This window comes from Chlorocebus sabaeus, chromosome 10 (genome assembly GCF_047675955.1).
Source record: "Chlorocebus sabaeus isolate Y175 chromosome 10, mChlSab1.0.hap1, whole genome shotgun sequence".
Classification (NCBI taxonomy): domain Eukaryota; kingdom Metazoa; phylum Chordata; class Mammalia; order Primates; family Cercopithecidae; genus Chlorocebus; species Chlorocebus sabaeus.
The window spans coordinates 39,952,294-39,977,752 of record NC_132913.1 but is presented as its reverse complement, the minus strand read 5'-3'; the positions used below and the strand labels follow the sequence as shown (position 1 = coordinate 39,977,752).

Genomic DNA, 25,459 nt, shown 5'->3' with positions numbered 1-25,459 from the left:
ATGTTCTTCAATTTTGTAATTATTGCTAACATTTGTAGTCTGCAGATTTTGAGTTTGAATTTATTTTGAAAAGTTGGATGATCTGACTATTCAATACTTAACAGTAGTCCTGTCAACACAGTAGGTGTCAGAGAGTATATGTTAAATGAACTCTGGTTGAGTTCATATTTGTACTCAGCAAGCATTAGAATGACGTAGTGACTCCATTCTCTAGGTGTTTAGTATGAGCTCTCCTTGGCATTCTAGACTACTTTAGAGTTACTTTTCTGTCGTCTCCTTGGCCCTTGTATTGATAGCCATTGGAGTAAATATTAGTTCCCAATAACTGGCCATTTTGACTCATAAGATTTTAATATATATTAATAATGCCTCCAGTATCATGAATATATAGCTGTCCACATAAATTAATATTCCAGATGCCGAACTTCATCCCACGATTATGACAAGATTGTGTTCTGTTATAAACAGTATTGGTTGAAAGGTGTTGAAAATGTACTGTGTGCTTTTCTCTGGGTTCAAATGGGACTTAATTGATTTTTTAAAGATGTTTCACAGATTTCATTATTTAAACTAAAATGTTCTGAAATACCTAATACAATTATTTTCTTTTATTTAGATATCTAGAGCTGGGTACTGTTACCCTCAGTAATCCTGGAAAATTACATAATTTTTGTTTTTAGTTACTTTTAAAATGCTTTGGCTCTACAGTGATTTTCTATAGTAGCTTCTTTTGAGTGTACTCAGTATATACAAACTTAGTTTTGTTTTGTTTTACATACAATCTCTGTCTTTATTTTATTTACATGTTTAAATTACTAGTTTCTAAAGTTTAAGATTATTATTAGGAGTTTTGTGACTAACATGCATTTCAAAATCTCTTAAGGAGTTTTCTGTAGTAGTATAGAGGACAGTAACATCTAATAGAACTTTCTGCAGTGATGAAAATGTTCTGTAATCTGTACTGCTTAATACAGTAGCCACTAGACACATGTAATTATTGTGTATTTGAAATGTGGCTGGTGCAACTGAGGAAATGAATTTTTTAAATTTTATTTAATCTTAAATTTTAATTTAAAGGGATGTCTGGTGTCTGATCACTGTTGTGTTGTACAGCACAAATCTGGAATTCAGATAAAGTTACCAGGAATCTAAAGCTGTAGAATCAGTGGTAGAGGCATTATTGTGCTTTGGTAATATACTTAGTAGAGAAAGAGGAATAAGAAACAAAGTCACCTATTATAGTAAGGAAAGGAGAAATAAAAGGCAATGTTGAATACTTCTCAGACTGCCTCCAAGTGAGTTTGTAGATTGAAAGTTCAAACTCTGAAAATGTTTTGCACTATAGATGTTTATTTTGTGGGAAAGATAGCACATAGTTCATATGAGGTAGTCTCAAAATCTTGAGGATGAGGAGGAATAAGTACTATGAATATATGAATAAATATTAAAACTTATGAAGGAGAGCATGATTTATCATGGTGTAAATATTTTGCCTGTTTTTTATTTTTTAGGTACAGCATCTGGTGCAGTAAGTACTCTTTAAATGTTTGTAATATTTTAATTTTAGTATACTTTAACCTACTTTACAATTATTCTTTTTTCTGCTCTAAGGATTATCTGCTAAATCTTTGCATTAATCCATAGTTTTCCCTTTTCCCTTTTTTTCTATGATAAGGATTGAAAAAATTATTTATTTTGAAATCTAGTTTCGGTGGGGCTTAATGAGAGATGAGAATCATATGTATCAACTTTTAAAAGGATTTAAATTCTTCCCATCACATTTAGAAGGGAAGCAGAACTTGTAGGTGCACAGTACTTAACCTAGTAATTACAAATTAAGCATTACATTAGGAGATAAATTTTTTTTTTTTTTTTTTTTGAGACAGAGTCTCGCTCTGTCACTAAGACTGGAGTGCAGTGGTGCGATCTTAACTCGCTGCAGTCTCCACCTCCCGGGTTCAAGTGATTTTCATGTCTCAGCCTCCTGAGTAGCTGGGCCTACAGGCACCTGCCAGCATCCCCGACTAATTTTTGTATTTTTAGTAGAGGCGGGGTTTTGCCTTGTTGGCCCGGCTGATCTTGAACTCCTGGCCTCAAGTGATCTGACTGCCTTAGCTTCCCAAAGTGCTGGGATTACAGGCGTGAGCCACAGTGCCCGAGAGATGTTAGGCGATAATTTTATTTTTTTTAATGTATATATATATGGATAGGAAAATTTACGTACCTTAATTTAAAAACATTTTGCTATTTTGCTATTCCTTAAAGATCAAAGAAAGGAAGAGTTTTGTTTATAATCTCATTTAATCATAATGTTCCTGAGAGGTAGCTGTTATGCTACTGTTACAGTTAACAGAATTGATTGCAAATGTTGTTTTTCGCATTTGGAGAGAAAATTTTAAATTAAGAATTTTATTTAAGTGCTTTAAAAACATTCTTGTGTCTTTTGCCTTAAAAGTTGAATGGTTGCAAAATATCCTTTTGGGGTTTTTTTGTTTGTTTGTTTTTCTGAGACAGAGTCTCACTCTGTTGCCCAGGCTGGAGTGCAGTGGCTCAATCTTGGCTAACTGCAACCTCCGCCTCCTGGGTTCAAGCGATTCTCCTGCCTAAGCCTCTTGAGTAGCTGGGACAACAGGCATGTGCCACCATGTCCGGCTAATTTTTGTATTTTGTAGAGATGGGGTTTCACCATGTTGCCCAGGATGGTCTTGAACTCCTGTCCTCAAGTGATCCGCCACTTCGACCTCCCAAAGTGCTGGGATTTCAGGCGTGAGCCACTATGCCCAGCCCATTTGGTATTATTCTGCTATAAGTACCTGCTTTTATTTTTGAGAAAGGATAACTTAATGGGTTTTTTTTTCATATTTAACTAATGCAGGCTCATTGGGAGGAAAACAAAGCAGACATAAGTTAAAAAGGAAGTAAAATTCATCCTTAATTTTTGGACCATGAGGGAACCACCACCATTAATACCTTAGCTGAAGATCTTTTTGTGTGTTACTTAAGCATAGACAAATACATACACATTTTACATAATTGGTTCACGTTATATATGCTTAAGTTATTTGTTAAATACACTTTTTCTTGTTTAAAAGTTTTTTGTGAAAATCTGTGTAAGTTCCTTAATGTAGATGTAATTTTTTAAATGACTTTATAAAGTATTCTTTGGCATAGAGACACATTAAACCATTCACTTATTAATGGAAATTCTGTTTATATCTAGGATCCCCTCCCAATTATGAACAATTTTTTTTTTTACACCTAAGAAAGATTCCAGGAATAACATATTCGGGACGGAGCGTGTGTAACTAGTCATGTTGTTTTTCAAGAATATAAAAAGACATATCTAATAATGGTGTAGTACCATGTCTTTTTCTTCAAGAATCTCTAGCAGCAATAGCCAGTATCACTCATTTGAATTTTAGTGAGTGGACATGGGTTTAAAGTGATAGTTTTTCTTCGATTCTTAATGAGATTGAACATTTTATTTGGTATTTGGATTTCTCTTCTGTTAGCCTGTCCCTGTCCTTTCCTGTTTTTAGGTTGGGTTATTTTTTATTTTTTCCTGTAAATTTCATTTTAAGAGTTTTTCAAATGTTATTGATGTTAACCCTTTAATAATCATGAATTTCAGATATTTTTCTTAGTCATTGGTCTGTTGATTTTGCTTTTAATGATCTTGCCACACAACCTTTTAGTATGTTAATGTGGTAATTAGATAGGTTATCTCTTTTAGCTGATGAGTTTATTGAAATTTTTACAAAAGTTTCCTCATTGTATTTTCTTGGAAGATTCTCGTTGCTTTTTTTTTTAATCATTAAGTGTTTGATTCATCTGGAATATCTGTCTATGAGATGGATAGCCAGTTGTGTCAGCTATCAAACCAGTTTTTCTGACTTTAATTGAAAGCTGTTTATTGTCATATTTAAATTCTCACGTATTCTGGGATTTATCTCTGTGTTTCCTTTTCCACTGTTGATTTCTACTTGTGTATTTCTAAACCAATATTAATACTTTTCCTGGCCAGATGCAGTGGCTCATGCCTGTAATCTTAGCACTTTAGGAAGCTGAAGTGGTAGGATTTCTTGAGCCCAGGAGTTTGAGACCAGCCTGGGTAACATGGTGAAACCCCATCTCTACAAAAATACCCAGGCATGGTGGCACACTCCTGTAGTCCCAGCTCCTTGGGAGGCTGAGGTAGGAGAATTGCGTGAGCCCAGGAAGATTGAGGCTGCAGTGAGCCGAGATCATGCCACCACTGCACGTTAGCAGGGAGACCCCATCTCAAAATAAACCCACAAATTTCTTTATTAAGGGATATGTTTTTCTTGGTTTCCAGACATGAAACTTTGTTTAAAAAATAGATACTGTTTTTTTAGAGCAGTTTTTGGTTTATAGCAAAATTGAGTGGATAGTAGAGTTCCCAGATTATTACCCCCCACAAAGAACTTACTGTTGTCGGGCACTGTCAGCATGTCACACCAGATTGGTACATATGTTACAATTGATGAATATACAACGACAAATTGTTACCATCCAAAGTACAGTTTATATCAGGGTTCACTGTTAATATTGTACATCCTATATATTTTGACAAATGTATAATGAATATGTATGTATCAGCCATTGCAGTATCACACAGAATAGTTTAATTACCCTAAAAATCAGTGCTCTGCCTATTCATTTCTTCCTGCTCTACTCCAGCAACCATTTTTTTTCTGCCTTCATAGTTTTGTTTTTCTAAGAATTTCATATAGTTGGAATCATACAGTATTTAGCCTTTTCAGATTGGCTTCTTTTACTTAGGAATATGCATTTAAGGTTCCTCCATTGTCTTTTTATGGCTTGATACTTCATTTGTTTTTCTCACTGAATTGTACTCCATTATCTGGGTGTACCACACTTTATCCATTCATGTACTGAAGAACATTTTGGTTGTTCCCCAGATTTGGTCATTATGAGTAAAGCTGCTATAAACATACATGTACAGATTTTCTTTGTGTACATAAGTTTTCAGCTAATTTGGGTAGATATTAATGAGGAGCACTATTACTGGATTGTGTAGTAAGAGTATGTTTAGTTTCGTTAAGAAACCTTGAAATCGTCTTCCAAAGTGGCTGTACCACTCTGACTTCCTAACAGCAATGAATGAGAATTCCTGTTGTACCATACCTTCACCAGCATTTGATATCAGCGTTTTGGATTTTTCATTTTAATAGGTGTACAATGTATCTGGCTTTAATTTGTGGCTAATTGTATGTGATGTGGAGCATCTTTATTTGCCATCTTTACATTTTTGGGAAAGTGTTTCTTTGGATCTTTTGCCTATTTTTTAATCCGATTGTTTTTTTATTGTAGAGTTTTAAGATAACTGGTTTTTATCAGATAAGTCTTTTGCAACTATTTTCTCCCAGTTTGTGGCTTATCTTCTCATTCTTCAGATTAACAGAGCAGAAGTTTCTAATTTTAATGAAAACTAAAGTTGTTATTTCAGCCCATCAATTATTTCATGGATTGTACCTTTGGGGAACTTTTTTTTATAAGCTATCCTTATTGCATTATGATCAGAAAGTACAGTCTCTAAGATGTAAAGTTCTTTACAGTTTATTAAAGCTTCATATATGTTGTCGTTCAGGGCTAGTTTTTAAGAATATTCTGTGTGCTATATAAAGTTACTTTGTTATTCCTGCATCTTGGCATGTCTTTCATCTGCTTGGATCTACGTAAGAAGATAGCGAATTAAAATCTTTAGCTAGAAAAGATGAGTCATCTCTTTCTCCCTGTGTTTTTCTGTTGCTTCTCTCTGAATTTCAAGGTTAAATTGCCATATGCCTATGTGTTTAGGTAATTTTTGATCTGTTACTTTTTACCAGTATATAGTCTCCCACTTTTCCATTATGATTTTTGTTTTAACTTCTGCTTAGATAAGGTAAATAGGTACCCTATTTTTAAAGTTTGTTTGCTTTGTAAAAATGTGTTACAAGCCTGGGCAACAAAGTGAGACCCTGTCTCTACAAAAAAATAAAAAATTAGCTCAGCATAGTGGTGTGTGTCTGTAGTCCCAGCTACTCAGGAGGCTCAGGAGGGGGAGGATCTTTTGAGCCCAGAAGCTTGAGGCTGCAGTGAACTGTGATCATGCCACTACACTCCTGCCTGGGCAACAGAGTGAGACCCTTTCTCAAAAAAAAGAAAAAAATGTTACATTGTGAGTACAGAATTTTTCCTATGTTTATTTTAACCTAGTTATCGTCTATGCAGATTATTTTGTATATTTGTCTTGTGACCAATGACATTACCAGATTTCCTTATCAGTTCAAATAGTATTTAAAAACTGTAATTAGATTTCACTGGAATTTTATATATATATAAAAATAGCAGTAAAGGCAAGAGAACTTTACTTCTCCAAAATTTACACCAGTAATTTCATTTTATTGCTGTGGTATATTTGCCAGAATTTTAGTGATTCCAGGTGTGCTTTTGTGATTTTAATGGAAGTGGCTTTAGGGTGATAACTGATTGCCTTTTATCATTTAGGTTTTTTATTTCTTAAATTATTTCATTTGAGCATTTTGGTTTTTTTATTTTTTGAATACTTGTGAACTTAGTTTTCTGGGTATGATTTGATCATACCATAGTGGAATCACATACTTGTTTTTTTATTTGATTAGATAATGGAAATAATTTCTTCTGTAGATTTTCTAATATTGAACTACTCTTGTACTACAGTAAATTCTGCTTGGTCAGAGTGTATATGTTGTTAAATTTACATTCATGATGCTCTTCTGGTATCTTTTCTGTTTCTTTTTAATTAATGGAGAGCTTTTCATCTTTTTCCCCCTATAATCTGAAATCCCGATATAACATTGCAATTCTGTGTTCTTTAAAGGTTGTATAACATTCTGCTGTGAAACCATCTGGTTTTGTATCTTTCTCTTGTTTCTGTGTTGTTGGGATGTTCAAGTGTGATGTGCTTTTTCTGGGGTGAATTTTGGTGAAGTGATTTGCTTGGAAATCATTTTCTCTAGGTTTTGATTGTTTTTAAATCTGTATCTGTGATTCTATTTTTCCTCAATTCTGATTATTATTTGGCTTTTTCTTTTCTTTTTTTTTTTTTTTTGAGACAGAGTTTTGCTCTTGGTGCCCAAGCTGGAGTGCAATGGCACGATCTTGGCTTACTGCAACCTCCGCCTCCCGGGTTCAAGTGATTCTCCTGCCTCAGCCTCCTGAGCAGCTGGGATTACAGGCGTGTGCCACCACGCCTAGCTAATTTTTTATATTTTCAGTACAGTAGAAATGGAGTTTCACCTTGTTAGCCAGGCTGGTCTCGAACTCCTGACCTCAGGTGATTTTCCTGCCTCGGCCTCCCAAAATGCTGGGATTACAGGCAGAAGCCACCAAGCCTAGCCAGCTTTTTAATATTTTCCTTATTTAGAGTAGTAAGGGGATTTTTCTATTTATTCAGTGTTTGGATTTAGCCATTTTTTCCTAGTTTTCATAAATTCAGCTTATACATTGTACAAATGTGTGTGTATATGTGTTTGTCTCCATGACACATAGAAGGTTGAGTTTGAATGTATTTATTGAATTTCTTTAAAACCTTCTTTGTGTCTTATTGACTAGCTTTTTCTGAACCTGAAGAGCTTATTACTTGTGATAGGTATATGTGCATGCTTTTTTCCTTATGCCCAGTTTTCTTTGCATTTCAAATGATTTTTCTGTATATATTTTTGCCACTGTATCATTTGGCACTGCATTTTAGACATTTTCTATTTTATTATAAATAAGATAATCAGTAATATGAATGGACCATAATTGACCTGTTTTCCTATGGGTGGACATTGAGTTAACTGTAATTCTTCACCATTACACGTAATGATCTTGTAAACAACGTCCTTGTACGTGTTTGCAACAATATGAATGGAAGTTTTCAGAGTGAAATTTAAGGTTCAAATGGTGATGTTTGCATTTTTAATATCTGTAAGAACTGCTGAATTGCCTTTATGCTAATTTCATTCCCAGCAGTAGCACGTGAAAATACCCTTTTTCTCACACTTCTTTCACATTGTATATTAATGGTCTTTGTCATTTATCTGATGAGCAGAAAGTTTTCATGTGTGGTTTTTTGATTGGCTAGTGAAGTTGAACATCTAATATATTAACTGTATTCTGTCTATGGCCATGTTTATTTTTCCAGTAGACTGTGTTTTCATATTGATTGTCGATATAGTAAGGATAATTTTATCCCTTATTTTGCTGATATACTCTCAATTTATCTACCTACTCGCCCAAAAATCTTGTTTTAATTGATTTCCCAGAACTGTCGTTTCATATCTAATTTTTTATTAGCACAATAACTGTTGGTAATAAAATAATTGTGGTCTTGAAAAGCAGTTCGATGTTCTAGTGTCATTTCCCAAGTCCCTATGAGCAAGTTACTAGCCTTACTAAACCTTGGTTTTCTTATCTATAGAAAGATAGTAATTATATTTGCGTTGTAGTGTAGTTAGTTATAAGGCTTAAATAAATAGGTAAAGAATATTAAGTTGATTTCTATTTGTTTTATTAGCTTCTGTCTCCTCTCCCTCCTCATCATTTGGTCAGCTATACAGTGTCCTTTTCTTTTTTATTCTTTTATTTCCTCGTGGTTTTGCTGATTTTGCTCTTTCCTTGATGCTCCTTAGCAGATGTGACTTGGAAAGTTGAAAGTAGTCTACACAATTTTGCAGCTTATGGTAGAACTCTGTTTAGGTAGTGCAGCTTTGAGATGCTACTGAGATCATTAGTTGTTTTTAAAAGAAAAATAAACCCCTTTATCTGTCTTAACACCATTTAATTTGTGAAATAAAGCATTACCATATAGTTGAAGTTTCCACACTTGGGTTTCTAATCGCACCACCTTTTGATGAAAACAAGTTAAAGCAGGCTAATAGCAGAAAGCCAGATTATTTTTCCAACACCTGTTTTATATTTGCTTAAGAGATATTGTGGTGGTTTTATCCAGTATAAAGTGCTAGAATTTAACACAGCTTTGGAATTATCTAATAATCCTGCTACAGCATGCAGAAATTTATTGCAGATGGGACTGTCTAGTTGGGAGACAGTGAGAGATCATCAGGCATTACATTCTCATAAGGAGCATGCAGCCTCACATGCACAGGTCACGATAAGGTTTGCACTCCTATGAGAAACTAATGCCACCGCTGATAGGACAGGAGGCAGAGCTCATGAGGTGATGTGAGTGATGGAGAGCGACTGCAAATACAGATGAAGCTTTGTTTGCTCGCCCACTGCTCACCTCCTGCTGTGCAGCCTGGTTCCCAACAGGCCACGGACTGGAACTGCCCCATGGTCCATGGCCTGGGGGTTGGAGACCCCTGCTGTAATCCATAGTGTCTGTGACCTCCATTGTCGGGGTAGCAGTTGTGCATGAGTAAACAGCAAAAGTGCCCATATCAAAAGAATGGATGTCATTGGTTTCAAAGAAAATCATGAAAGTGACGTCACTCCCTTAGTAGCTAGGAATAAAATGATTACGGTGAGAAAATCGGTAAAGAAATGAATCACATATGTTCAGTCATATTCCCAAAACAGAAATCAAAACTAAGTGAGCGCTTACTCTAAAGTTGATAAGAAAAAATAAAAAATCAGCTTTTTAAATAAGGTACAAAAGGCATTAAGAACCAGTACCAGTGACTTTTCACTTGTTTTATGATTTTTTAAAAGATACACTATATTACCAATATATTTGATGCTAAAGAGCTTATATTTGGAATATAATGGATATCAGCCACTCTGACACAGAGTCTCAGTGTGAGGAAATTTAAGGGATCTCTTAAGTACTTTATTTGCCTATTTTTCTTGTTATGTTTGCATAAAAGTGGTATATGGTAAAATTAATGTGCAAGTAAGACTGTAACTTTAAATAAGTTTGTAGTAAAATCCAAGCGATAGAAAAGCATATGATCGTTTGATAGCGATTTTATTTTTTCTTAAGAGGTTTGTACAATAATATGTCTTAGATTTGAGAAAATACTATATAAATCATTTTTGTTACCCTCCTTCAAGTATAGTTAAATTTGTCACCATTTGAAAAAACTAGATTTACTACCTTTGATATCATCTAGTAAATCATTCATTCATGATGCCTTTTAAAACTTTTAACCAACTTTTATCTGAGGGATGTCTAGTGTTTCCTGAAGTATCATTAGCAACTTCTAGTAGGTTCTTAGTGTGTTCTGTTGACCTTAATAGTGGATTTATATTCTATAGTTTCATTCATGTAAAATTTTATCTCATCTATCTTGTTTTGAGGCATTCACATACAAGTTTTATCCCTGTCAAATTTCATCTTGTTGATAGTTAAATTCTGATTGTTGTCCAGAAGCTGTGTTTTCCAGTTTTGACAGCTGTGTCTTTATGGCATGTCAATTAGAACTTTGTCTAAGTTGATACAAGGATTCCTTGGACTACAGTAGATGAATAAATGATCACATGGTCAGTTCAACTATATTAACATCTAGTTCCTATGTTTTCTTTATCCACTAGGCACAGATTTGTATTCTGAAAGATTGTCTTGTGTATGTAAGCTATAAAGTTACTGTTCTTTGGAGAGTAGTCTTATCTTTGTAATTCAGAGAGATCCTGAAACTTGAATTTACCCATGCTGCTTTTGAAGTACTCTAAAAACATTGTCAGTTCCTTTCCTACTTGTATTGATGAATTATTCTAGATTACTTAAACTGTTAAAATATGCCCAGTTTATACTTTTAATTGATTTATTAATATATTTATTGCCTTGAAACTAATCATACTGATATCGTCAATGACATTATTACATAATTTACATCTTTTTATAATCTTTGTTCTTTAGAAATCAATGTGGACTGAACATAAATCACCTGATGGAAGGACTTATTACTACAACACTGAAACCAAACAATCTACCTGGGAGAAACCAGATGATCTCAAAACACCTGCTGAGGTAAAAGTTTGAGGGCTGGAATTTAGGGACTGTCAAGTAGACTGGGGCATATTTTTTAGGATTTTGTAAGTAGTTAATTATGAAAGAGCAGTACTGCTTAAATGTCAGAAGAGGATCTGTAAAGACATTCAGAAACAAAGAGGGTTAGTATAGTTACACCAATCGGGAAGAAGAAGAATAAAACTCATCAGAATAATTTTATTTACTGATTTTATCCCACCTTAGGAAACCTAGTAGAGTGGGATCAATTTTAAAAAGGTGATTTAAATAATAAATTGGAAGTGGGGAAGACTGTTTCTTTCCCTGCCCCCCCCCCTTTTTTTGTTTCTATTTATAGCAAAACTGGGTGATTTTAAATGACTTCTGCTGAGTTCTTAAATTTCCAGTAGGGTTAAGAGTAGTGGAGATGAAATTAAGTTAGCTACAAATACTTCCTTCTCTTAGAGTAGGAAGTTTTCTCTTTGTAGGAAATGCCCTTTTAAAAAGTGTGTTTTTATTTATTTTGTGCTGTAAGTTTTACCATTCAAAATATACAGATATTGAAGAAAAAGTTAAGATTGAAGGAATAAACTGAATTAAGCAGTGTCGATGTTGTTTAATTAGAAACTCTGGGGTGCTAAGTAAGTAAGAGTTGATCTGGCATTCCAGGCTATGCTTAAGTTTCATCCTAGCTGGTGGTATACCTTTTTGTTTTCTTCTCTTCCTAATTAAGGAATTTGAGAAGGTAAAAGTATTTTCCAGGTTGCCATACTAATATGCACAGCAGTGCTTGGGAGAGGAGGTTGGTCGATTTTTAAAAATGTGTATTCCAATACTGATTTATAGTCAATGATATTAATTATATACTTTGTCCAAGACACTGTTTGTCTGGATTCAAGCTTTTGAATAGATTTCTCATACTACCCTAACAGGTTTTGTTTATTCGATTTTAAGTATATTATACCTACGTGTTTTCTTACATAAGTTAATTCATTCATAAACTACGAAACTGAAATCTAAGCATGACTAAACTAGATTTTGGTTTTTTCCAACTTTTATGGTTTTCCAACTAGTATTAGTATTTGAGAAGTCTGTTAAATATGGATGATAATCTTGACCTACAATGGGGTGTGAATGGTAAGAGTAAATAGGATTTGAAATTCATGTAGAACTGGTTTTGAATCTTGTCTTTGCTTTTTAATGAGTATATTACCTTAAACAAGTTACTTTCTGACTTCAAGTAACAGTCCCTAGATATAGAATTATGTTATATATCTTGCAGTGTTACAAAGATTAAATAATGTATTCAAATTACATCACTCAGTGAGTATTCAGTAATTGATAGTTTATATTATTACCATCATCTCACAAGTTTTAGAATTGTATCAATTGGTAATTTCTAGTGAAAACAGCCATGCCATGCAATTGATCAGTGATGTTAAATATATTATTATTAACAATGAAATTTTTCCTCTTTAGCAACTCTTATCTAAATGCCCCTGGAAGGAATACAAATCAGATTCTGGAAAGCCTTACTATTACAATTCTCAAACAAAAGAATCTCGCTGGGCCAAACCTAAAGAACTTGAGGATCTTGAAGGTAAAATGGGGAAACGTAGTTTTTAATGTATGTGTTTTACATGTATATGCCATTCACTTTGAAACAATTCCTCCAGAATAGGATTGTTCAAACAAAGGCCTTTTTTTTTTTTTTTTTTTTTTTTAATAAATTAAATGACTAGAACATTTAAAATGGCGTAACAGTTTTTTGGGCTCTTATTTTCTTGTTGCTTTAGATCTCAGTTCTATAGATTTTAAATAGATTTTTATTTGATTTGATTCCACTGAAACTAGGATACCAGAATACCATTGTTGCTGGAAGTCTTATTACAAAATCAAACCTGCATGGTGAGCTGCTTTGATAATTCATTTTCTGTCATACTTAACATTTTTATTAGAGTGTGTCACTAATATTCACTAACCATGATTGGATAAATCTGCAGTGAAAAATCTCTAAGAATTCTTTTCATTAAAGGGTTATATTATAAATGAGCTTGTAGCTTTTAAAGTTGTACTTTGGTTTTTAGAAAAAAGATTGTTTATCATTCAATTGAACAAGGAATTCACATACAAAATTTCCAAATCCTACTGAGTGTTGGTGCATACATATAACTTGTGTTTTAACTCATTTTATGGTAATAGATAGTAGAGTACCTTGAATCTATATCCATTTATATTTTGTTAGTATATTGTCAGACTATATATTTAATGCTGGTTTTGTTTAGCATAGTGTTGCAAAATAGCCTTGATATGTTCATTATGAAAGAATTAAGGTAAACGAAGTATCATGCCTCACTTACAAAGGGAAAATTTTTCAACATTGGAACTAATCAGAATAACTCCTAAAAATCTAGAAAGACTTAATACTAAATGTAAAACCTAAAACTTAAAATAGAGATAATCAGTAGGGATTGAAAATCTAGTTTTTATACTCACTTCTAATAGAATCTAGTGTCATAAATTATATAAAATTAGAAGTAGCAGATTGTAGGAGAATGGGGCTAATAAAGTAGATAGTGATGTGGAGTGACATCTGGCAGGAAAAGAGAATAAAAATTTCCTAAAAGACTCTGTCATATTAAGCCCCTTTACCTTTTCCTTGTGCCACCTCATTAGTTAGATCATCACTGTATCAGAAAAATGTTAATTTACATTAGTAATGGTAACTTTTTAAGTACCTTTTTTCAGCCATCCTAAACAGATTTTCAGAAATATTTTTCTTTAAAGGGTGATAAGTTTAAAAAATATTTTTGTAAAGAGTTAGGCTTGTGTTATTACTTAATGTGGAGAACCTCATTCCCTTCATAATGTCAAATAGAAGATATTTTTGTTACATCCAAAGGAAAATGTACTGGAATGAAAACTGAAATTGTGCAGATCTTTAAAGCTCAGTTTAAGTTACCTATACTAGCACTGGCTAATAATAATATGTAGATAGGTAGATTCCCAGTTGATCATTTACGAAGTATCAAGCTCATTTCTGATGTAACCCTACTACAAATAGTTGGTGTGCATAACTATCTATCTACTTGTCAATGCTAGTATATATATGCTGGAATTTTATAATAAATTTGATCCCATTTTGAATTTAGTATCTTAAAAATAAATCGAACGAGTCTCATCCCTGGAGGAAATACTGTTTTCTTCCAGAATTATGCAGATACTTTCATAGAGTTGTTACAGCAGCCTCTGGGAAAGCAGCAGCATGGAATAAGCTTTCCTAGTAATTACTCTTATTTAAATTTGTTTTATTCTTTATTTGCTATACTAGACTTTTAGAGCAAGAATTTGTTCTGTAAAAGTGATTTTTTATTTTTTAGGATGGAAAATGAAATCCTTTTGTATGATACTTTTAAAGTTTAAATCTTTTAAAGTTTGTTTTCAGTGATTATATTTTAAAACTAGTAGATGACTTTTTTTCTCTCTTTAATAGCAATGATCAAAGCTGAAGAAAGCAGGTAAGCAATTTTGGACATCAATTTTTATTTACGAATTTGGTCTCTCCTATAATATCCTTGTGTTTGCTCAATTTTCTTGGTAACACAAGTAATGATTTAACATGTTAGGCTTGATATTTTGATGTCCTTGTAGCATTTTGTTGAGGAAAAATTAGGGAGGGGGATATTTACTCAATTTGATGCTTTGCTATACAGTGATTATTAGAATTTGTACGGTATGCCTTACAAATTAAGAAGACTGTGTTACAGAATAGTCCAAAATTCAGTTTGAGTTGATGAGGGAATGGACGAAATATATCTGTGTATCTCTTCCTTTACACAGGGTTTCCTCTAAATGGGTGAATTGGAGAAAATTCAAAGTTCTTAGAGAACTTTTTGATATGGGTCATATTTCATGGTGTAATACAATCTGATAAATTGGGTATTTTATAAATGTGAATGCTTACTGAACTTTTGGGTGCCTGTAATACATTACCATGAATGTTAATGGAATTAAAGTAGTACAGTTATATTCTGTGGTTTTAAAATCTTTTTCAATGGGTTTGGCATTTCTTGCTGTTTTTTCCTTCAATTATTTCTTATTATTTGATTTTATGACAATTTTAAAGCTAGCTTTATTTAGCTTTCTGATTACAATAATGAAATGACCAGTGTTCTCTTTTTTTAATGTATAGTAAGCAAGAAGAATGCACCACAACATCAACAGCCCCAGTCCCTACAACAGAAATTCCGACCACAATGAGCACCATGGCTGCTGCAGAAGCAGCAGCTGCTGTTGTTGCAGCTGCAGCAGCAGCAGCAGCTGCAGCAGCTGCAGCCAATGCTAATGCTTCCACTTCTACTTCTAATACTGTCAGTGGAACTGTTCCAGTTGTTCCTGAGCCTGAAGTTACTTCCATTGTTGCTACTGTTGTAGATAATGAGAATACAGTAACTATTTCAACTGAGGAACAAGCACAACTTACTAGTACCCCTGCTATTCAGGATCAAAGTGTGGAAGTATCCAGTAATACTGGAGAAGAAACATCTAAGCAAGAAACTGTAGCTGAGTAAGTTTAGTAACTTGTCTTCTGAAAATCAGTACCAGATTTCATTAATAAAAGTAGTTGCCAGTTTAGTGGCCATAAATTGTTTAAATAAATTTTTTTGAGAATCGTAATATCAAGCCGTTAAGACAGTCGATCAGTTTTCAGGCTGAATTTTGGAGGGTTATGCCAGCAAACTTGAAATTTTTAGTTCACTGAAATTTTAACAAGTAGAAGAGCCAAGGCTGGGTAGTTGGGGCACAAATCTGAAAGATTGCCAAAAACCTTAGTAAGCAAGATACATCATATCTTGATGCAATATTTTACATGAGAGCAGTGCAAAAATTCATGATTAACAGACTCAATATTTTCAGTTAAGATAGGTGTACTGTTTCTTCTTTGGTTATTGGTGTTTTGGGTTTCAGCCTCCTATAAATCAGTTTTAAAAATACAGCTTTGTAGAAAAAGGAATTATAGGGGGGAAAAAAGCAGTTTATGGCTAGGCATGGTGGCTCGCACCTGTAATCCCAGCACTTTGGGAGGACGAGGCAGGAGGATCATTTGAGGCCAAGAGTTTAATGTCAACTTGGGCAACATAGCAAGACCCTGTCTCTACAAAAAATTTAAAAATCAGCCAGCACTTTTAACCTCAACTACTGGGGAGGCTGAGGCAGGAGGGTCACTGAGCCTAGGAGTTCAAGGCTGCAGTGAGCTATGATTATACTGCTGCACTCCAGCCTGGGTGAGAGAGCAAGGCCACCCCCTTTTTTTTTTTTTTTTTTTTTTTTTTTTTGACAGAGTCTCCCTCTGTCATCCAGGCTGGAATGCAGTGGCGTGATCAGGGCTCGCTGCATCCTCGACCTCCTGGGCTCAAGCGATTCTCCCACCTCAGTCTCCTCCTGAGTAGCTGGGACTGCAGGCACATGCACCATGCCTAGCTCATTGGCCTGCCTCAGCCTCCCAAAATGCTGGGATTTTTCTACCTGACCAAGGAAAAAAGGCAATTTACAGAGAAAGAAAGTTGTCTAGAAGTATATGAAAAGCCATTCAGCCATAATAATAAAGAAATACAAGTTAAAGTAATATTGTGATTATTTTTCTAAGTGAAAATCAAGTAGAGAAACATTTAAAAGATAACACCAGATATAAGAAAACTCTCATTTCACTCTTAGACTAAAGTAATACAACTTTTTAATAAAGCAAAGCTGTATCTGTCAAGAGTTCACAGTTTGTATGTACTTGCATAACCTGTAGTCTAGTACAGTTTATATGGCTGTGCTTTATAGAGCTTTAGAAAGTGAAATCAAGCTAAATTTCTTGACTTTAAGGGTGCCCTCATGTTTTTTTTAAAAAAATAGTTAACCGTAAGCTCATTATCCAAACATGATTATCCATCTTAATATTTAAGCGTGTTGCCTTCATCCATCCATCCCTTATTTTAAGTGTTCTTTTGTTGTTCGTATGTTAGTTTCCCAAAGTCAAAATAGATTGATAACTTTTTCTGATGCTTAAAACGTTTTAAAAGAAATCCGTATGGCGTATTTGAAGGCATGAAAATGAAATTAACATTTTCTCTACATTTAAGATACATGAATATATATCTAATATATCAGAGACATCTTCCACATTGATAGAAATGTGTACCCATCATGTCTAGTGATGGGTTACTATCATTTGATTGTGCATGAATGGAAGTGCTCCCCTATCCGTAGATACTTAGGCTTTTTGCAATAATTTTATTTTGCATCTTGTCATACTGAAACTTTTCATCAATAATGTTTTCCATAAGTTTAACATTAAATAGTTGTTTCCTGCTTTTTTTCATTCCGACATTTCCTTGATATAGTGCCTGAGTCATTATGCTTTTGATTTTAATTACTATAATAGAGATCATTTTTTGTCAGTATCTACTACAATGTCTCTTTGCATCAGCATTCTACTTAAAGTATTTTTTTTTCATCCCCCGACCCCCACCCCATACATTCCCTTATTATGTAGAAAGAAATGTAAGGCTTATACAATTTTTTCTTGTCAGGAAGACCCCCAATTATTAAACAAGTTAGTAATTCTAGGTAGTATTAATTTTTGTTTGACATCAGTATTCAGCACACTTTTTCATGAAATATCAGATTGGAAATATTTTTGGGTTATTTGTGTGATATAGTCTTTATATAGTGACTCAATTCAGCTGTGGTAGCACAGTCAGCGATAATCTGTAAACAAATGAACATGGGCATTTTCAAGTAAAACTAGAATTACAAAAATTAATAGGCTGAATTTGACTAGTGGGTTGTAGTTTGTCAATCCTGATTTAGATTGATCCTTACATCTTATTAATCTTCACCCTTGCCCAAATCCTTAGAGTTATTACAGCACTAATGTGGAACCACTGAATGAGTTTAATAAGCCATTTAAAACTATTAACCTGTGGGCCAGAGGAGCTAGTGTCTTAAGTCAGTTAAACGTTTATTTTGTCATTTGTCCAGGGTCTTAAAAACTGATTTAATAACTGAAGTTTTAGGAAACTATTATCTTTATTTCTTTGTCTTCAGATAAGTGTTTTTTTTAGAGTTCATATAGCTTTTATCCTAAATGTCAAATTTTAATTCAACATCAAACATTTAAACAGTTTAGGCATTATTTTTCTAAATGAAACAAAAATTTATTTAATTCATAAATACCACATTTGAATTTCTCTCTAGTTTTACTCCCAAAAAGGAAGAGGAGGAGAGCCAACCAGCAAAGAAAACATACACTTGGAATACAAAGGAGGAGGCAAAGCAAGCTTTTAAAGAATTATTGAAAGAAAAGGTATTAATATTGCAGATTTTTATTGTTTAACTTTTTGACATCAATTATATATTACAGATTTTTATGTGATGCATAATATTTACCCAATAAATGACGTTACTCTTTAAACTTTGATGGTATTGATAATACCAGTCTCATGAACTGTTGAACTGAAAAACAACTAAATGTGTCTTGTTTTTTTTTTGAAGAACACTTGTGAAACTGACTTTCAACACAAAAACTATTGTGTACAAGGTATTACACAAGCACATTTCTACCCAATATTTAATGTAAGGGGTTTTTAAATTCATAATAATTATCTTTTATCAGTAGTCTAAGAAAAAAGCATTTATGCTCTATTTAAATTTCAGTTAAAGTTTTCGTTTTAGTTCATAGGTGTATTACACAGATTTGCCTTCAATAAAAAACTATTTTTTAAAACTTGTTCAAACTCCTGCAAATGGAAATGCTTGATATTTGCAGTGAGTATTATACTTGGTTCCTGTTATGTGACTTAAACTCTTCTTGTGTGAAATTTTAATTTTTCATTTAAATGATTTTCAGCGGGTACCATCAAATGCTTCATGGGAGCAAGCTATGAAAATGATTATTAATGATCCACGATACAGGTAATACTTCAACTTTTTTTTACTTTTCAGTTTGAGCATAGCAAGCCTAACACATTTAAAGTTGTGTAGAAAGAGAAAACATTTAACTCTGTTGACATCTGTTTAGGATACCAAGTATAGAGTTGTTTTATGTCTAATAACCAAAAAGTCAGTCAAACGATTTGAGTACCCTGCTACATATAAAATAATAATTATTTTAAAAGTAGAAATTACTTTCTCCAATCATTTCTTGTCTTTAATTTTTGAAATTTTTAAAATTTATATATGTAAACAATTTTATTTTTTTCAAATCACTAATATTTGATTCTTTTGCCTGTGTCTACTCTTATATGGTGTTTTTATATTAGTGCTTTGGCAAAGTTAAGTGAAAAAAAGCAAGCCTTTAATGCCTATAAAGTCCAGACAGAAAAAGAAGAAAAAGAAGAAGCAAGATCAAAGTACAAAGAGGCTAAGGAATCCTTTCAGCGTTTTCTTGAAAATCATGAGAAAATGACTTCTACAACCAGATACAAGTAAGATGTTGAATGTTGCATGGCCTATATTTACTACATTGTTGTTTGTGTCGTACTTTTTTGCCATGTGCAGTAGCTGATCCAGAGCTCATTAAATAAAACTAGATAATTATGAATGTGGAAGCTTCATGAGGTACCAAATAAATCTGTAGTTAAATGTAGAATTTAACTTGTAGACTTACTAAGTTTTTTAGAGACTGGAAGAAGGGGAGAAAGACTAAATTCAATAATCAAGTTGGAGGCTAGACGTGGTGGCTCACACCTATAATCCCTACTATTTGTGAGGCCAAGGCAAGCAGATGGCTTGAGCCCAGGAGTTCAAGACCAGCCTTGGCAACATGGTAAAACCTTGTTTATAGGGGAAAAAAAGAAAAATACAAAAATTAGCCAAACATGGTGGCACGTGCCTGTAGTCCCAGCTCCTTGGGAGGCTGAGGTGGAAAAATCACTTGAGCTTGGGAATGTCAAGGCTGCAGTGAGCCATAATTGCACCACTGCACTCCAGGGTGACAGCGAGACCCTGTCTCCAAAAAAAAAAAAGAAAAATCAAATTTGATTGCCTTTTACTTAAAAACATTGACATTATTGATCTTTGTGGAGTAAAAAGAGGCAGTTTTCATTACGTAGGCATAGCATTTTGGATAATTGTTTTATATAGCATTCTTCATTTTAGATTGCTTATGTAAAATTGTGGATAATTTAATGTTAAAAGTTTTTCGATATGTTATTAAGCCTATTTTCTGTATGTACTTCTTTGTTTTCCTCAGTATTCCAGAGAAGTCTATAATTTAGTTCTGTCAGCAGTTTGGTAGTCTGTGTGGCTGCCACTAGATATAGAGGTAGTCTAGACTATAAGCAGTGCCTAATGTGAATTATCCCCTCTATCTCTAATGAGAGAGGGAGGCATGTGCTATTTTTTTTTTCATAATTATCCAGGAGTTTGCCTTTAATATTTTTATGAACTTCGAATAGAAAGTATTCATTTTGTAGTTTTAAATTTAGTTTAAAAATTGGTTAAGATTAATTTTTATTGTATAATATAATTTTTTAACATAGAAAAGCAGAGCAAATGTTTGGAGAGATGGAAGTTTGGAATGCAATATCAGAACGTGATCGTCTTGAAATCTACGAAGATGTTCTGTTCTTTCTTTCAAAAAAAGAAAAGGTATTCTTAGTTACTGGTATTTATAGATAACACAAGATGTTTCCTCATTCTCAGGAAGATTGGTTTTAAAATGTGTACATTTTTGTGGCTTAGTTTATCCGGTTTATGTGGTATAGCAGATTTATTTATTGGAAGTAAAATTTAAAGATGGAATGTATAACTTTTATAATAAGCTGCTTTATCATTCATGTAGCGTATTAAGTACTGATGTAGACTCAGTGGGTAATTCAACTATTTGTATTGTCATTAATTGGCTATCTTAAACACTCACTTTGAAAAAGAAGGTACCTTTTTTGCTCATTACGTTTAAAAATGCTGGGTTTTTTTGCTTATAACACACATATGATTGGTACAAGAATGACAGCAGTGTGCAGTTGTTTCTACAAAACTTACAACATTTTAAAATACCTATTTCACTCCTGTCTCTTTTTCATTGTGCACTATTATATTTTATGCTTTCTAGTTTTCAAGGAACACATAGATGCAAGTATTATCAAATTTAAACATAGCTGAAGGTCATTGAAGACTTTAGCATTTACCTGCAATGTGACTTGTCCATGGTAACCTTAGTTTTTGTCTGTAATGCTTAGTGGTAGAAAGGTTTATATAGTGGGGAATGTATGGGGGAAAAGCAGAAAACATGGTTTCGAGATTCTGGCTTTTAGAAGGAGGTGGAAAATGTGAAGCTAAGTACCAAAGCCAAGTGCTTAGGCAAGAGCAAGCAAAGTCAGCAGTGTGGTCATGTAAAGTAAATGAAATTTACTTGAAATTTGATTTAACCTTTGAAATGTGGTCATCCATTAGAATATAAAGCCTTCACTAATTGCAATTTAAATATCTTAATTTCTTGGAACTTTGAAACATATATATTCATACTTCTGCTATAGGAACAAGCAAAGCAGTTGCGAAAGAGAAATTGGGAAGCCTTAAAAAACATACTTGACAACATGGCTAATGTAACATACTCTACCACTTGGTCTGAAGCCCAGCAGTATCTGATGGATAATCCAACTTTTGCAGAAGATGAGGAGTTACAAAGTAAGAATAATGGCTAAGAGAAATAGTTTTAAATAGTGTCCTCCAGCAGCGAAGAATTATTTTCACTTTTTATATGAGATAACTAACTGAATTTTATGCAGTTGTTGGTTCATTTCTGAAAAAGTGTTTATTTCCAGATAGGATATTTCTTTCTCATTGAGTTTGTGATTCATGACAAAATGTTTTTTCAAATTTAAAGTAGCTTTATCAGGTAATCCTTGAAATATTTAAATTATAGGTCAAATTTGAAATCATGCTTAGCCATTTGTATGTAACTTGGTAAGAACTAAATGAATTACCGCATTTTACTCATGTTTTCTTTAGGTAATAACATTACAGATTTGTAAAAAGAAGAAAATGTATTAGAATTGTCTTACATTAGGCTTCCCTAAGTATTCTTTGTGAGTTAACCAATTGCTTTCTAAATTATAGCTTTCTCAGCTACCCCTCTAAAAGTCATGCTTCAGTAGATTTTTTTTATAGGGTGCACAGTTCTATACTAAGCTCCTGGAATAATTATGATATTGCAAACACATTTTATCATAACACTTTTATTTTCATTAGTTTTGCCATATGCACGTCCTTTGTTTTATCCTATGACATGTTTCAGAGTGCCTTTCATTGAGTTTTTTGTGAAATTTTCCTTAAAACTTTCCTATGCAGATGATTACAAATCATATTGAGTTTAAATACAAGTTTGTTTGTTTGTTTAGAGACAGGGTCTTGCTGTGTTGCCCAGGCTAGTCTTGAACTCCTGGGCTCAAGCAATCCTCCCACCTCAGCTTTCCAAAGTGTTGAGATTACAGGCATGAGCCACCTCACCCTAGCCTAGCTAAAAGTATTTTTGACAGGTGATTTTGAAATTTTGGGGGATCTAATGCAAATAAACTACTTGTTGACATTTGACACTTTAAATTTTAACTGGCAAATACTTTAGATATGGACAAAGAAGATGCATTAATTTGCTTTGAAGAACACATTCGGGCTTTAGAAAAGGAGGAAGAAGAAGAAAAACAGAAGAGTTTGCTAAGAGAAAGGAGACGACAGCGAAAAAATAGGGAATCTTTCCAGGTAAAAGAAAAAGCTCTTTTCTAACTTAGTTTTATATTATACTTACAGAACTTGAACAGTAATATAAAGAATTTTGAGACAACTGTTCCCAGATCATAGACTTAGGCTTTGTGAGGACTCATACACATTTAACTCTTTAAGTTCTACAGATGAACATTGATAAATGAGGTTTCGGTTGGGGAAAACAACAGGAGAGATGACTGGAAACAAGATATGTGTGGTGAGTCAGTAGTAGATGATACTTAGTTTCTAGAGGACAAAGGGACTGCTAGGGTATAGTTTGGGGGATGGGCCATAATTTCTTAAACACTAAAAAAAGGACCTGGGATTGCATGTTTTTCAGCTAGTAGTTTATTTTCATCTTCAAGTATCATTTTTATTTTCAGTGATAGAAAATATCATGGAGCAATGAATATTTTGCATTTCATATCTCACCCATTTCAATAATAATTGTAATAGCTAATGTTCTTTGATTGCTTACTGTCAATACAATTTATGTTTACAATCTCAATTTTTATGACAGTCTTATCTTATAAGGGTACTTACTGTTTTTGTTACATAAGTTTATATAACTAAGGAAATGAAGAGTTGAAGTGACTTGCCCAAGTTCAACAGTTGCTGAATAGTGAAGCCAGAATTTGAATCCATGCAGTTTTGATTACAGGGTCTCTTCCATTAACCATTGTATTAGGGTGAATGCTAGGTTACAGTGGCTTAAATTTTAAGTTTTTTTCTTGATATAACAGTCTTTTTGGTCTAGGGCAGGGCATATTGCCATCCCCTAAGGCAGAGGTTCTCAAAATTCAGTGTGTATCAGAATGACATAGAGGACTTTTTAAAAATTTCTTCTGGCTGGGCACAGTGGCTCATGCCCATAATCCCAGCACTTTGGGAGGCTGAGGCTGGCAATTGCTTGAGTCCAGAAGTTCAAGACCAGCCTGGGCAACATGATGAAACCCGCTCCCTACTAAAAATACAAAAAATAATAATAATAATTAGCCGGGTGTGGTGGTGCACGTCTGTAGCCCCAGCTACTCAGGAGGCTGAGATGGGAGAACCTGAGCCCAGGAGGTCAAGACTGCAGTGAGCTGTGATGGCGCCATTGCACTCTAGACTGTGCGAAAGAGCGAGATCCTGTCTCAAAAAAAAAAAAAAAAGAAAAAATTATTCCCACTATGCCAAAGGTTACTAACCATCTTAAACGCCACAGCCAGTAGAATGATTTCGGTCCTTATTCAATGAAAACTTAACATTTACTACTCTTGATGGGTTCCTTTATCTTAGGGACTTCCTAGACTATCATATTCTACAACGGTTAAAAACACAAATTGTTTGACCTTACCTGAAGAATTTGAATTAGTAAGTCTGGGTTGGAGTCTGAAAATTTACATTTCTAAATTTCCAGGTGGTATCGATACTGTTGGAGCATACTTTGAGAAGCAGTGCCCTAGCGTGTTAACCTTCTCTGCAGAGTTAGGGGTATGCTGCCCCCATTTCACATTTTAACTTGGAAAAAGTCGAAAGAACAGTTCTTTTTTTAAAGCTAATGATTTAGAAGTTCTGCTCACCTCCTTCATTTGGGTTCAGTTGCTGAGAATTTAGTCACGTGGCCACAACGAGCTACACAAAGGAGGCTAAAAAACTTAGCTTTTAGCTAAGCAGCCATGTGCCCAGGAAGAAGGGGAGGACAGATATTTAGGAGGGCTATTATACACTCTTCGACAACCTAAGCTTTAACGTCTCTGATGAAGGTTTTGCAGTGGTTTAAAATAAGGAGACGTGTGTGAAAAAATAATAATACAGTGAAAATAAGATGGAAATCTGGGTCATAGAAAATATGAGACTATAACGTAAACAATACTGAAGGTGGAGACTATGAGGTGAAATTTTGATGTAAAGTCTACACGGTTCCGCAAATAAGCCTAAATGTGGCTTTGAATCAAATTGCTATGTGTCTGGCATAGTTTCTGATTACTACTAATAAAATTGGTGTTAAGTATGTTGTATTAATATTCTTTCAGATATTCAGCCTGGTAATTTTCCTGTTCTGCTACTTCAAAAGATTTATTTAAGACTTTAGTGAAATGAATTAAAAGAGAAGATTGGCATTAGACAATAAAATACAATTAATGGAGAGCATCTCAGTAATTATGGTTATGATGATGACTATTTTTATTTAGTGTTCATTTGCTAATCAGAAAATTCATCACGTCTATGACGAGGAAACTATGACTTTGTTTTTCTTATGTCTTAAAACTGGTATTTGAAGTCAGTGTCGTCTGGAAAGGATTGATCTGAGGCTTTCAAGGAGAACCAGAGGAATGTATAGTGTCTCAGAAGCCAAGAGTTTGGAGTTTTAAGATAAAGCAGGATCCCCAGATGCACAGAATCAGTATCACCTGGGAAATTATGAAAATGCATATTCTGAAACCTGGGAAATTATGAAAATACATATTCTGAAACCCCACGTCAGACTTAAAGAATCAGGTTCTGGAAATGGGACCTAACAATCTGATTTTTTTAAACAGTCCTTCAAATAAGTCTTTGAGAAACCCCTGAGGTAAAGGAATCCATCTAAAGTAACATGTTAAGAAATTTTTATGGAATGAGGACTGAAAGAATACTGTTAAGAGTGGCATTTAAGGTGTTTAGTGACCATTGGCATGGTAGGGAAAGTTAAAGGTCTGCCAAATAGTCGAAAGGTAACTAGAGGTATAGTTATACCTTTCAGATATTCAGTAAGGTGAAATTGAA

At 33.8% G+C, this 25,459-nt stretch overlaps 1 protein-coding gene across 23 annotated transcripts in view; it reads left to right on the top strand.

Annotated features, from left to right (window-relative positions):
• PRPF40A (pre-mRNA processing factor 40 homolog A) overlaps window positions 1-25,459 on the top strand; it is a 63,908-nt gene that overhangs the window by 26,375 nt on the left and 12,074 nt on the right. For 13 of the 23 annotated variants that reach the window (XM_073019688.1, XM_073019684.1, XM_073019689.1 and 10 more), the window contains 12 exons: window positions 1,512-1,528; window positions 10,868-10,978; window positions 12,437-12,557; window positions 12,812-12,865; window positions 14,451-14,475; window positions 15,150-15,524; window positions 18,203-18,311; window positions 18,855-18,919; window positions 19,267-19,431; window positions 20,488-20,596; window positions 21,484-21,634; window positions 22,572-22,705. In XM_073019688.1, the coding sequence (XP_072875789.1) occupies window positions 1,512-1,528; window positions 10,868-10,978; window positions 12,437-12,557; window positions 12,812-12,865; window positions 14,451-14,475; window positions 15,150-15,524; window positions 18,203-18,311; window positions 18,855-18,919; window positions 19,267-19,431; window positions 20,488-20,596; window positions 21,484-21,634; window positions 22,572-22,705 (1,436 nt within the window). The remainder of the gene's footprint in view (window positions 1-1,511; window positions 1,529-10,867; window positions 10,979-12,436; window positions 12,558-12,811; window positions 12,866-14,450; window positions 14,476-15,149; window positions 15,525-18,202; window positions 18,312-18,854; window positions 18,920-19,266; window positions 19,432-20,487; window positions 20,597-21,483; window positions 21,635-22,571; window positions 22,706-25,459) is intronic. The other 10 variants (XM_073019690.1, XM_038002114.2, XM_073019687.1 and 7 more) reach the window with 1 other exon arrangement.